General features: G+C 40.5%; 1 protein-coding gene across 10 annotated transcripts in view; it reads right to left on the bottom strand.

Moving 5' to 3' along the window:
• PCNX1 (pecanex 1) overlaps positions 1-12,679 on the bottom strand; it is a 307,205-nt gene that overhangs the window by 154,862 nt on the left and 139,664 nt on the right. For 5 of the 10 annotated variants that reach the window (XM_073609815.1, XM_073609813.1, XM_073609811.1 and 2 more), the window contains 2 exons: positions 12,358-12,490; positions 8,823-9,064 (listed from right to left, as the gene is read on the bottom strand). The exons of 3 other annotated variants lie outside the window; for them this stretch is intronic. In XM_073609815.1, coding sequence (XP_073465916.1) covers positions 8,823-9,064; positions 12,358-12,490 — 375 coding nt within the window. The remainder of the gene's footprint in view (positions 1-8,822; positions 9,065-12,357; positions 12,491-12,679) is intronic. 2 more of the 10 variants (XM_073609812.1, XM_073609814.1) reach the window with 2 other exon arrangements.

A 12,679-nucleotide genomic window follows, 5' to 3' on the forward strand; every position in this document is an offset into this window, starting at 1 on the left:
TTAAAATCCCTGCTTGTCTTTCAAAGTCTGTCAAGAAAGCACAGTTCTGTCTAATGCAAAGGAACTGTCCCTTGGGGACTCCTTCCAACCATGGTTTATGGTGATAGCTGTCCCTTGATATAAATGCATTCCTATCCGTTGATTTAAACAATGTTGAAGTTAGCAAACAGGACTCCTCTACTCTTAGAGAGATCCAAAAAGTTGATTTCCCTTTGGCTCATCTCATAGCGGAGTTTGATGCCTCTATTGTTCAAATTAGGTGTATCCAAAAACTCAACGAGGGAAGAGGAGTCACACTTCCATAGGAGGAGGATGTCGTCAATATAGCGTGCCCACAGGGCCAAATTGGTCCTCTGCTGGGCATAGAGGACACCCTCCTCCCATTTGGCCATGAATAGGTTGGCTACACTTGGAGCATGTTTAGCCCCACATTGCAACACCCTTATTTGAGGAGACCCCCCCAACCAAAAACAGTTATGGGAAGCTGCAAACTTTAAAAGGTCCAAAACAAACTTTCTGGGCGGGAACCAGATCAGAATCTGTCAAGTGCGATACTGCAGAAATGCCCAATTCACGAGGGATTATAGTGTACAACAAAGCAACATCTGCCGTCACCAACCACCATTACTCCTGAAATGGGCAGTCGCTAATAAGATTAATGACTGCCCTAGTGTCTTTAATATATGGAGGGCATTTTAACCAATGGCTGTAAATAGGTATCAATATACTTGCCCACTCGGGATGTTACGGAATCAATGCCACCAACAATGGGACGTCCCGGGGGGCAAATGGGATTTTTATGAATTTTGGGCAAATAGTACATGATAGGTGTCCTTGGAGAGACCGGAACAAGAAAAGAAAATTCCTTCTCATTTAAAATGCCCTGGGCAAAAGATCTGGACACTAATTTTTCCAACTCACTTTTATTGGGTCCAACTGGGTCGCTTCTCAACAGAACATATGTATCAGAATCACTTAGTATATTGTTAATTTCTGTCAGATAAGCAGTTTTATCCAACACAAAGATTCCCCCTCCTTTATCCGCAGGTCTAACCACTAAATCCTTATGGTCGCATAACTGTTGTAATCCCTTGTCAAGATGTGCCTGCATTTTGACATTTCTCACTTGAACCTTCTCAAGGTCCCCAAGTAGAACGTCTCTAAATACCCTCACTGATGACGCCATCCCACCTGGGGGATTGAACAGAGAGGCATTGGAGAGATGGGATGGTTGAATGTCTGATCACACCAATCTCCCTTCTTTGAGAGGATTCGATAAAGTCTTTTAATATTGATTTTTCTAGTGTATTTATGTATATCAATAAAGGTCTGGAATTTGTCCAAACCCTTAGGTGGGCAATCTTCAGACCCTTGTCTAACATGATCTCTTCTTCTTCTGTGAGGACTTGAGTAGAGTACTCAAATTGTAAATACCACTACCAGTCACTCCCTTTTTCACTTGTAATCTCCTCCCCCCTCTGGTCCCTCTCTTTGACCTCCCATTCCCCTGTAGTCTAATCCCTGTTGGGGAAAACCCCCGTAATTGAACTGTTCAGACTGTGGTCTCAGAGTCTGAAAACCTAGGGCCTATACCCTGAGTAAAGGAATGGTTATTAGATCTTCCTGGTGGATTAGGATGATAGAATGGTCCCCTTATCTTTGGGATCCGGGGCCCCTTGGCAGATATTAATCATTATTATGGTGATACTGATTAGCATATTTCTGGGGGCCAGGACCTTTATAATACTGATTACCACCATGATTGGGAGGTTTGTGGCCTCTCTGAAATAGTTTATGGGGTCCCCCATTGTTTCCAAAGTAGGTTCCACCTTGAGTTTGGTTATAATCGTATCTATTCTCCTCCCAATGGGGCAAATCTATTATTGACAGATATTATATTGTCGATTAGCATCTCCTCTAAAAGAAAACTATTTCTTTTTAGGTTTATCAACGATCAAGACACCTGTTCACACACTTATGTCACTTTGGAGACTCATGCACTCACTGTTTTTTGTTATACTTGGCGCAACACTTTTTTACTTGTGATAACATCTCCCTAGAGTGGTGCATCTGTCATTTTATTTTATTTATTTCATTTTCATCACAAGCCTTGTGTTTTTTGTTATACTTAGCACAACACTGTTTTGTTATCCTGTGTAATCAAAGTTAAAAAAGCAGGCACTTACAGCACCGGTCCTTCACTGACCGGACGGCGCATCTACGTGGTTCCTCTCAATAACCCGAGGTATTATTACTACAAAGCCTTTACTCCTCCACCTATGGATACCTGATGCTACTTTTCATTTGAGAGACCCCAGTATATGGCCGGCTGCTGTCTTCATTACACGCCAGACAATAGTGACTTCTGATCGAATCGCGATCATAGGCATTTTATTATCATTGACAGTTCCTGTTCTTACCATTTCCAAATGAATCTCTAGCTCCTGAGGAAGCGTTCTGCGAAACATGTAGAGCAACCAGAGATTACTCACCGTGGATCACCAAACCTGCAGTATTTTGCTTGTGTTAGCTTTTTGACTACTTACTGTGTAACACTTGGGGAAGTATCTCGCCTCTACCTTGACCAAGTGATTTGTTTATGTACTTACAATTTTCTTATTACTATACAAGCTTGCAGGATAGGTTCCACACGGTATACCAATATTAGGTCTTATGCCTAGTCTGATGTGTTTTTAAACATTTATGTTTGTCCATTGTCTTTTTATACTTTATAAATAAAAAACCCCTAAACCAACTTATCTTTTTGTAGTTTGATATTGTTGTGCCTTCAAAGTCCCATCCCTAGATTCTATATATCCACTACTATATTGTTGGGGACGCTGGCACAATTTTTATCTAGTACCTGCAGGGTCACCCTGCATTCCTAGGTACTATATTACTAGGTCCCTCGTTTGAAAGTTAAAAAAGCAGCACACTTTGCCACAAGTTGGCTGAAATGACTCAAAATGCAACCCCATCCTCCCCAATGCCAAAAATGGACAATTCTATAATCGATTTATTACAGCTCAAAATCACCCTAAAATATTTAACAGTGTCTTCACTCATTTGTCTCATCCCTATCACTGTCATGAGAGCTAACGTCCAATGTGGCTTCTTTTTTCTTGGGAAACATTTGCACAATTTTTGTACCGACAGTTTTGCAGACATACTGCAACATCTTCCAGTCTCACATTTGTTTGCAACTGCAGTGGGCTACCTGCAACACACTTTCAGGGGCAGGATTTCTAGTTATGCAAGTCACTGTTAACTTCCTATCTTCGAGGTGCCATCCACTGCCAATGGGTGGGGGGGCACACATTATACCTTTCAGAGAATGTCTCATTATGGCTGCTTTGTAGTTTGCCCTTTTACAGTGTTGGTAAATGGCATAACTTTTCAGAGGCATAAATAGTTTTGCCAAAGCAGACGATGCACAGCCCTATAATAATTAGACTAGGTGAATTTCACACATGCATGTCCTAGCTGGGCATTCTAGGAAAAAGGTTTGGAGATGCAGGACTGCAAGACATACTCATTGAGTATGAAGTTGCTGTCCCAGAATCCGTCAATGGCGTGATCAATGGTCATTAAAACCGCAGCATGAGAGCACACAAACTTCTGTATGCGATCTGCAATGCATCAGACGTCTCACCTTCTTAGACTTTATGCCACCAGAGGAGAGAGATGAACGTATGGATAAATGAAATCAAATGTGCATTCCAGGACAGAACAATTGATGTTTTGTGCGCAAATGATAAATTTGACAAAATGTGTTCCAAATGTGTAGACTTTGTGAAAAGAAGAAGTGCAGAAAACCCAACATTTGCCTTTTGCTCTTCATATATTGACATGGTACAGATACTCCTTTCGTTTGTGAGAGCAACACGAGAATCTGACTGGCAGCTTCACCTGTCAACAGTGCACTTGATGCCATGTTTTTTGCGTACAATCGTGTAAATTATGCATACTGGCTGGAAATGGTCAATTTGCCCCTCACAAATCCGTCTTGCCATAGTGAGCTCAGTGTTAAAGGCCAGTGGACTGTACACGGATTTGCCTTGATTGCTCGTGACCAGGCAATTGAGCAAACATGCAACAGAGATTCCAAGACAAAAGGGTGGTTGGACAGGGTTAACACAGAATTGAGCTGCAGTAGATCGCTGGATATTGTTGCAACATGAAAGGGCTGCCATAGCAAGACAATGTGAGGCAATGGCAGGTAAATGTCCTCTTACAAGGAAGCGAAAAGACCTGGACAGCACATGAATTCATGCTGATGAAAAGGCTGTGCTTAGAATAATTTCCACCCTAGATTCCAAGATGGCATTGTATGTTTTAGCTCTGGGACAGCCGCAGGAAAAGAAACCTTGAGAGATTTGCTCGCAGCTTCAGAAAAGGGGGAAACCGCTGTTAGTTTATGAACCAAAGACTGATCACCATCAGATGACAATTTCTTTCCATCAAAACAGAAAAATTGAAGACATTTAGTGTCCAAGCAAAGACAAAAGAAATCTGCAGCAGGCAAGGAAGTGATTCTGTGAGCCGACAAGAAGCTATTCTCCAGACTACTCATCATAGGTAAAAGTAGAAAAAGACCTGGGGGAAATTCTGTCCTACTCTGTCTCATATCCTTTTAGCTAGTGCTGATGGTTCACATGCGAAAAACAAACAAGTCAGCTCTTCTGGATCTATTGGAAACCAAATGTGGTGACTGTTTAGTTGACAGTTCCGGCTGATGGAGCTATTCTGTTCGATGGCATGACAGTGATTTAAGCCATTCAGTCCATACCAAATACCTTCGGAAAGCTAGCCGAGACAATACTGCACTACATAGTCAAGCTTGCTCTGAAGCATAACTGTACACAGATAGACTTTGTGACTGACTGGTATCCTGAAATTAGTATTAAAATCTAAAATGGACACGAAGATCTGGTGGCGGTACACAACATGTAATAATTTATGGATGGGATCAGAAGACGCCAACACAATGGAAAAAATTTCTATTGGATGGAACAAAGAGAAACTGCTAGAATTCCTCTATGTTGTGTGGTGAGATGCTGGTCTTACAACTGTGGGTAAAGACCTAAAGCGGAGTTCCACGTTTGGAAGTTTATTAAAAGTCAGCAGTTACAAAAGTGTAGCTTTTAATCAACCGACACTCACCTGTCCCATGTTGCGGTGCCTGAAGCCTCACTCCTCGCCCCGCCTCTCCGCTGCACTGGCATTGCAAGTGTGGGCACCCAGCTGTGACAGCTTGCGGCTTCACAGCCAGGTGCGAGTTGTGCTGTGCTCTTAGTGGTCAGGCAATCTTCTGGGACCTGTAACATGGGGGAGGGGAAAAGGAGGAGTCGCATAGACTGCGAGAGTAGGAAGTGGGAGCTGGGTACCTGTCAAAACTAGGTAACCGCTACACCCCCCCCCCTAAAAAAATTTTAAAAATTACATGCCAAACCTAGCATGTAAGGGGGGAGATCTGACATGTAATCATGAGGAATGTGACACCAGGGTGTTTTTTCATGCAAAACATGCTGCACAGAAGCATTAAACTATAGTCCTCAAGAGCCTTGATACTGATGTGGCAGTGATTGCTTTAAGTCTTCAGCAAGATTTACCATGTAGGTTGTATTTTTTCACAGGGGTTGGTAACAAAACAACGATCATCGACTTAGCTAATGTGTCATCAGCTCTTTGCACCTATTGGTATCCATACCTTTTCAGGTTGCGACTCCACAAGTGCCTTTTATAGTAAAGGCAAAATAAAGGCATTTTCTGTTGCTTGCGATAAAGAGTAATACATGACTGCATTTACAAATCTGGGTAGCAATTTTAACCTGGGCCAGTCTACCTTTGAACTAGTTTGCAAATGTGTGCCACCTGTATGGCCAGTCACCTGCAAAAAATGTCAACGATGCAAGATACAAAGCATCTGCATGGCATAGTCAGCTTTGCCAGAACTATCCATGCCTTCGACAAGTGATGCCCTTTACCAACACTGTAAAATAGCAAACTACCAAGCTGCCATAATGAGACATTCTCTGAAAGGTATAATGTGTGCCCCGTCACACATTGGCAATGGATGGCACCTCAAGGATGGGAAGTTAACAGTCACCTCAATGACTAGAAATTCTGCCCCTGAAAGTGTGTTACAGGTAGTCCACTGCAGTTGCAAGCAAGGCAAATGTGAGACTGGAAGATGTTCTGGTATGTCTGCAAGACTGTCTTGTACCGATTTATCTTGGTGCAAAAATTGTGCAAATATTGTGCATTGAGTCATTACAGCCAACTTGTGGCAAAGTGTGCTGCTTTTTTAACTTTCATCTCCGTTTTGATACATTTACGATGTGTAGGTTTAATTTTGCTTGGTGCCAATCTGTGAAGTTGAAGCGTATTTTCTACAACTTTGCCATATTTCATGATCTAAATTCACTCTTGAGTATACTAATGCACCCATACCTGTCTCAAATGTTACTCACATGTGCAAATGTCAGTATAAGAGATATTTTTGTTGCTAAAATGAATAGAAATAAAATTACAAGCAAAACCAGCACCATAAGATTTTCTTTTTTTTTGGTTCACAATTACATACATTTATGGATCGTGACAAAAAACTGCAGGATATTTTGTGGAGTCCATAGGGGTGTTGTCGATGCAAAAATGCATTTAAAAAGTAGTGCCCAAGTGTGGGAATGAAAATCATTTTCTAGCCACTTTTTCCTAGCTCATCTTATGGCCTATATATCTCTGTAATGGTTTCCAGGGAACATACACTGTGGAACAATATTATAGGTTTATTCTAATATATCTATTTTTAATTACAATTACACAAGTACACGTCTACAAATTTTAGAGAATATTGATTCAACAAACCAAGATGAACAATTTTCCAAAGGGAAGAACGATAAAGCTAAACCTATAAAAGTACCAAGCCCACCTACAACTGAAATGTGAGGTAAATGCACAAGTCCTGAATCAGCTGCTGGTTATTTTTGGAACTGCAAGACCAATGTTTCGCTACCAAGTAAAACATTTACAAGGCCACCCTTTCTGAGGGCATTACTCACTGGACACTTGTGCACCATTGTCACAGTCATGCCAAATGCTTAATTACAGTGAAGTCAAAAACATTAAATTTCAAAACAATAAAATGTATTTATGTATTATTTTTTCCCAATCCATCAACTTGTCAACAAACTAAAATGTAATTTTTGTCAGCAGACTTGACCTATGATAGGTACAAACTTATAAAAACAAAGTATGAAGGAAATTGTAAAAAGTACAGGTTTACTTGCATTGACATTTATTCACTATATAAAAGAAACATTCTTACACACACAGACTAAGTAAGAGGCCTCTATCATTAGACTTACTAATAATCGGGAAAGATGAAAGCAGGGATGGTGTTACAAGTTTGGCTAATTCTATATCTTGTTTTTGGTTACCAAAGTCTGTCTAATGTAGTTAGATCTCTAGGTAAAGGATTTAGTTCTACTGTTTATGGCCTTGATCCTCACAATACAGATAAATAGTTCATATTTTGGGTATTTTGCAGGGGTGTGTGACCAGATAGATAGATTTGGATTTCTGGGTATTTTATGTGCTCTCCTAGAACTAGTACAGAGGCACTTACGGGTCTTGCAGAGGAGATGGATCCAAACAGCAGCATTTTTATGGTCAACGCTTCTTCGATGCAGCACAGTCCCATCTTACTCAAGACTTGAGAAAGATGGTCTGAGCTTCATCAAAACATTGACCATAAAACCACTGCTGTTTTGATCTTCCTCCTCTGCAAGACCCCTGAGTGTCTCTGTACTGGTTTTGTATATATATAGGCTGGCTAAGGAAATATTAAGTAGAGCTTATGAAACCAATTTTGGGGATCATCTGGATATTTGAGGAGCTCTTCTACTGGCACGAATACATAAGTTAAATGTCAGCAATATTATTTAGAAACTCTGGCAATCTGTCTTTCTGGATGTATCCATTTTTTTAAAGTAGCAGTACACACATACAGTTTCATTCTATTTTGACAAATTCTCTGACAACCCTCGTAGTAAAGAGAGAGTAATAATTCTATTATTTCACATTGACAACTGGAAAATTCAAAGCAGGATACCTTGGTTAGCATGATGGTTAATTTACAATAGTGGGTATAGTAAAACCTACATGTGCTTAATTATACAAATGCCTGCCAAGATGTATGTATTTTTCCACACAGACCTCATGCAAATACTTTAAAAGTATCACAATTAAATTAAGATGATTAAAGCAAAAAAAGAAAAAAAAAATCCTAGATTTATATGGCACCAACATATATATTTAGCACATAAAAAACAGGTAGATTTTATTAAAATGTGTGTCAAACTAAATCTAAAGGCAACAATCGTGTACTCAAACTCTTTGCATAATCACAAATTTGAACACTGCAAGACCACCATTTGCTATTGAAAACAAACATGTATGTAATAACGCAAATAGAATTGTCAAATACACAATACTACATGACTGGCAATTTTATCCAAAATATTGAGAAGCTTGACCTAAAATAATTTGAGACAGTAATAACTTGCATTTAAAAAGGAAAAAAAAAACCTATAGGAGCATAAAGTAATAAATCTGAAAGGCTGCGCTTCAGTCACATATAAGTAAATGACAAAAGTATATGTTAGCAGTAATGAAAGCATGTTCTGATGTTAACACCATTGAGCTGTCTGGAAAGAGAATCAAACAAAGGAAAAAATAGTCAGTTAAAAGGTTATCAGTTATTTCCACATTCACACAGGAAGGGTCTGAAATGAAAAAGAATAAGTGAACTGCATTATTACCCAAAATGTGTTGCATTAAAACTTCCATGTCACCAAGGTTACATAAGGCCTGCATACCAAGTTCATCGTGCAAACTGCTATTGCCTACGGCAGATGCATTGTCATGTGAAGCCTCTAAGTGGACGCTCCCATTTCTCACCAGCAAGGAGGCGCTAGCGCTGAGCACAGCAGCCTGGGAAGGGGGGCGGGACTGGACTTTGACCAGGGTTGATGACTGCTGGCCTTGATGACCATCTTGAAGGCTACAACAAAAACAGTTATTGGGAAGACATTAAAATCTATGCGTAATAAGCCTCTAGAAAAGGAATGTTTATGTCATCTATGAACATTTAATCAAATTTGTTAGGCTGGCCAGTTAAAATATCCCATTAGAGATAGAAGCCAACAATACAGATCTACAAATGAGGTTATCTCTATGATGATAATAAAAAAAACCCACCACAGAAAATACCAGTGCCACATTCCCATCTGTCATACCCAGACCTAAAGAAGAAACAACTGTGCAGTAGCTGACAAAAATCAACACTTGCAGCACATGTATACTATTCAATCCTTAAAAGGGGTCATATAATCCATTTTGCAGTTTACAGCAAAGGTAGGGATAACAGGAGTGAATGGCAACGAGTGTTGAAAATAAACTCAGTTAAAAAGCCAATCATGTAATAACCAGTTTTTCCTAATCTATTCTTTATAGACGCAGTACATTTAGGAAAACAAAAAACGGAGCTGACAGGTCTGAAGAACCAGCACCCAGGAGGTACCTGCATCAGCTCTCTGCATCTCCTGCTTTTCGAGAAGGTCAGGTCGCTCTAATCAGGACTTTCTGATTGCAAACATTGCACGATCCTACTGGCAGCGAGGTAGTACGCCATCAAAGTTATGGTGTAATGGTGAAAAAAGAAATTAGAGAGGGGTGAGGGGCAGACAAGCACCAACACTTTCTGGAATGCCTGGCATTTGACCAAAAGTAGGCAAAATGGAAAGGGACTGTAGGACTATGCCTTGGCATATCGATCTCAAGTAAATTTGACGCTCCAATTATGACTGCATTTAAATGTATGAGCTGGGTTGCCAGTTCTGAAGGAAGAAAGCTGGATGAAGATGGCAAACTGCTTTCAGACCATTTAAAAAGATCCTGATCGGTACGCTGCAGTGTCGGCAAAATGGAATGTTTTGGGAGAAGCAACTCCTTCCTCAGAGCTCCCGAGGGAGGAGGGGTTTTTACGCCGAAATGCATCAGATCGCAGACACTGCAGCGTACCAGTCAAGGCACTTGATACTAAACTGTTTAATGATTGGATGTGTTAGAATGCTTGTAACTTCTTTCCTTTGGGAGTATTAATTTTGCTTTTTGTTTCAATAAAATGTGTAATGCACTAGGCGTTTGCACCCACCTGTGTGCTTTTTTTCCAGTTCTGTCTTTGAAGTACTTATCATTGAAACATTTCACTAGAAGGGTATAGAAACCAAATAGCCATTTGCTTTGGTGACAGTACTCTGAGCGCTGGAGCTTTTGTCTGTGTACATGAACCAATTAAAACAACCTGTGTGCTCATATCTGGTAGTTACAGCAAGCAGATAAGGATGGTGCTCTCAAAGGTGTATTCGGAAATTAAGTGGATGTTACTGCAGTCTCTCTGGTGTGCTGTCAACACCTGTACACCGCAATCTGAATGCGTTTGCATGACATGCAATGGAAGATGTTCATGAAGTACAATGATCACTCAAAACATTTCCACTGGGAAAGTGACTCAGTTTTTAGTACAAACGTCTAAATAGGCCTTAGGTCCCTTTCTCACTGGTGGAGTCCGCCAGCAGATCCACCTGCTCAGCAGGGGATCTCTCCAATGATACCCGCTGTGCTCTAGGGGCTGTCGGATGGGAATGGACCGCCTGTCCATTTCCATCCGACTGTAATCCAATCCAGACAGATGGGGATCCCTATCCCTCTGTTTTTAGCCTACACAATTAGATTTGAAGTCGACTGGTGTCGACACATGTTCTGCCACTCTATAGAGAACAATGGATGGTCCAATCGGGTCCACCTGAAAAACGGACAGGCGGACCCGACTGGTCCGTTTGTGTGAAAGGGGCCTTAACGTTTCAAAGAAAAAAAAAGATGCAAAAAAGAGTTTCAGAGGCAAACTGCCTGCATTTTTTTCTTTCTTTGAGTGAGCAGGCTAATGTTAGTTTGGTTTATTACAGCATTTAGGCAAAACTATCAGTTTAGTAAATCCCTTTCAACTGCTCATGGCCACAAGATTTCCTAGCCATGAAAATCCATATAACGCTGCAGATATTTGTCTACTTATAAAATAATGCCATGGTGTAAATAATTAAACCATCTCAAACCTGCAAAGGATACAAAAGGTAGCGTCACAAATCGCACTAGCAAGATTTTGCAAATGCAATGTAATCTGATACAAATGATTCAGAAGCCGAAAAGTATTCACTATTTTTAGAACATTAAAGTGAATGTAAAGCTTTTTTTTTTTTTTTTTAATAAATAAAACATGTTTTTATTTACCTGCCCTGTGCAATGGTTTTGCACAGAGCAGCCCCAATCCTGTTCTTCTGAGATCCCCCACTAGCGCTCTGGGCTCCTGATCTCTTCCAAGTCCACAGCTCGGGCAGAGGATACATTAAGGTAAAAAATAAAATTTACCTTTACAATCACTTTAATGTATATTCGAAGGCTGTGTAAAATTTCTTAATACACTTAAAGATGTTGGCTAATTGTTGATCATATTGGGACAAAATCTACACTGATGTGTCAACTGAGTGGCATGTAGGAATACAAGGTTAAAGATGAACTCCGGGCAGCTAAATACACTGCTGAAATACAAATATAGGAACAGTTTTACTAACCAAAGAAATTGCAATTCTGTCCATCTAGTCCAGAGATTTGCATAGGCAGCTGAGCCAGGTTGGTGACCCAACTTCTATGCTGTGGTTAAACTGGTAAAATAAAAACCATTAGTTCTGCTCCCACACAGGGAAGAACATTTCTTTTTAAAGATAAATACTAAAATCAATACTTGTTAGATCACCTCTATGACCTCAGCCAGTGATAGAACAGTGAAGGAACAGCATCAGACTAACAAGGTTATCCTTCTGTTCACTTTGCTCTCGATCATGTCAGGATCACTTCAGCAAAGCCTGAATGGCTCTCAATGGTGCCCCTCCCTCTCCCAGTCTGAGATACTAAGGCAAATTCAGGTGGTTGGGGCAGAAGCATTTAAATATACATTTAGCAATATTTTAATGAATACATCAATGCTTGAATTTGTGCTTTTTTGTGCCTGGAGTTCAGCTTTGAAGCTTTACTTTGGGACACCAACCTAACAAGAGAGTAAACAGCTGCACAGCAGATCCATGCGGATCACATGCTTAAAGTGTCATGCACAGACAGCCAACAGAAAAGAGAAGAAGGTTGTACTTGTTAGGACAAAGGGAATTAAGGGTGACTGGAGCAAGCTTAGGGGAAGATTAAAAGCCTGCAGCATGCAGTACGGTGGAGCTTGAAATACCGTACCTGAGGGGTGATCCGATGAGTGATGCGGGAGGAGTGGGGTTACTCCCTGCATTGTGCCTGCGCCGTACGGCCTGGCGTCTAAATGTGCTGCGCTCACGACGAAATGTTACTGTCTCCTCGCTGGTGTGTGCTGCTGCAGCAAGACAGATACGTCAGGTCAAATTTTTTTAAATAAAAGAACTGGTAATTTAGCAATAAGTAGGTTACCTCTGAATTACCATCTCCTATAAAGAAAATTCAATGTCAGATATGATTGTATGTCATTGCATGACAGATGCCATACTTTACACAAAATGTTCAGGCACCTTAAGGGTATGATGTA

This window comes from Aquarana catesbeiana, linkage group LG13 (genome assembly GCF_042186555.1).
Source record: "Aquarana catesbeiana isolate 2022-GZ linkage group LG13, ASM4218655v1, whole genome shotgun sequence".
Classification (NCBI taxonomy): Eukaryota; Metazoa; Chordata; class Amphibia; order Anura; family Ranidae; genus Aquarana; species Aquarana catesbeiana.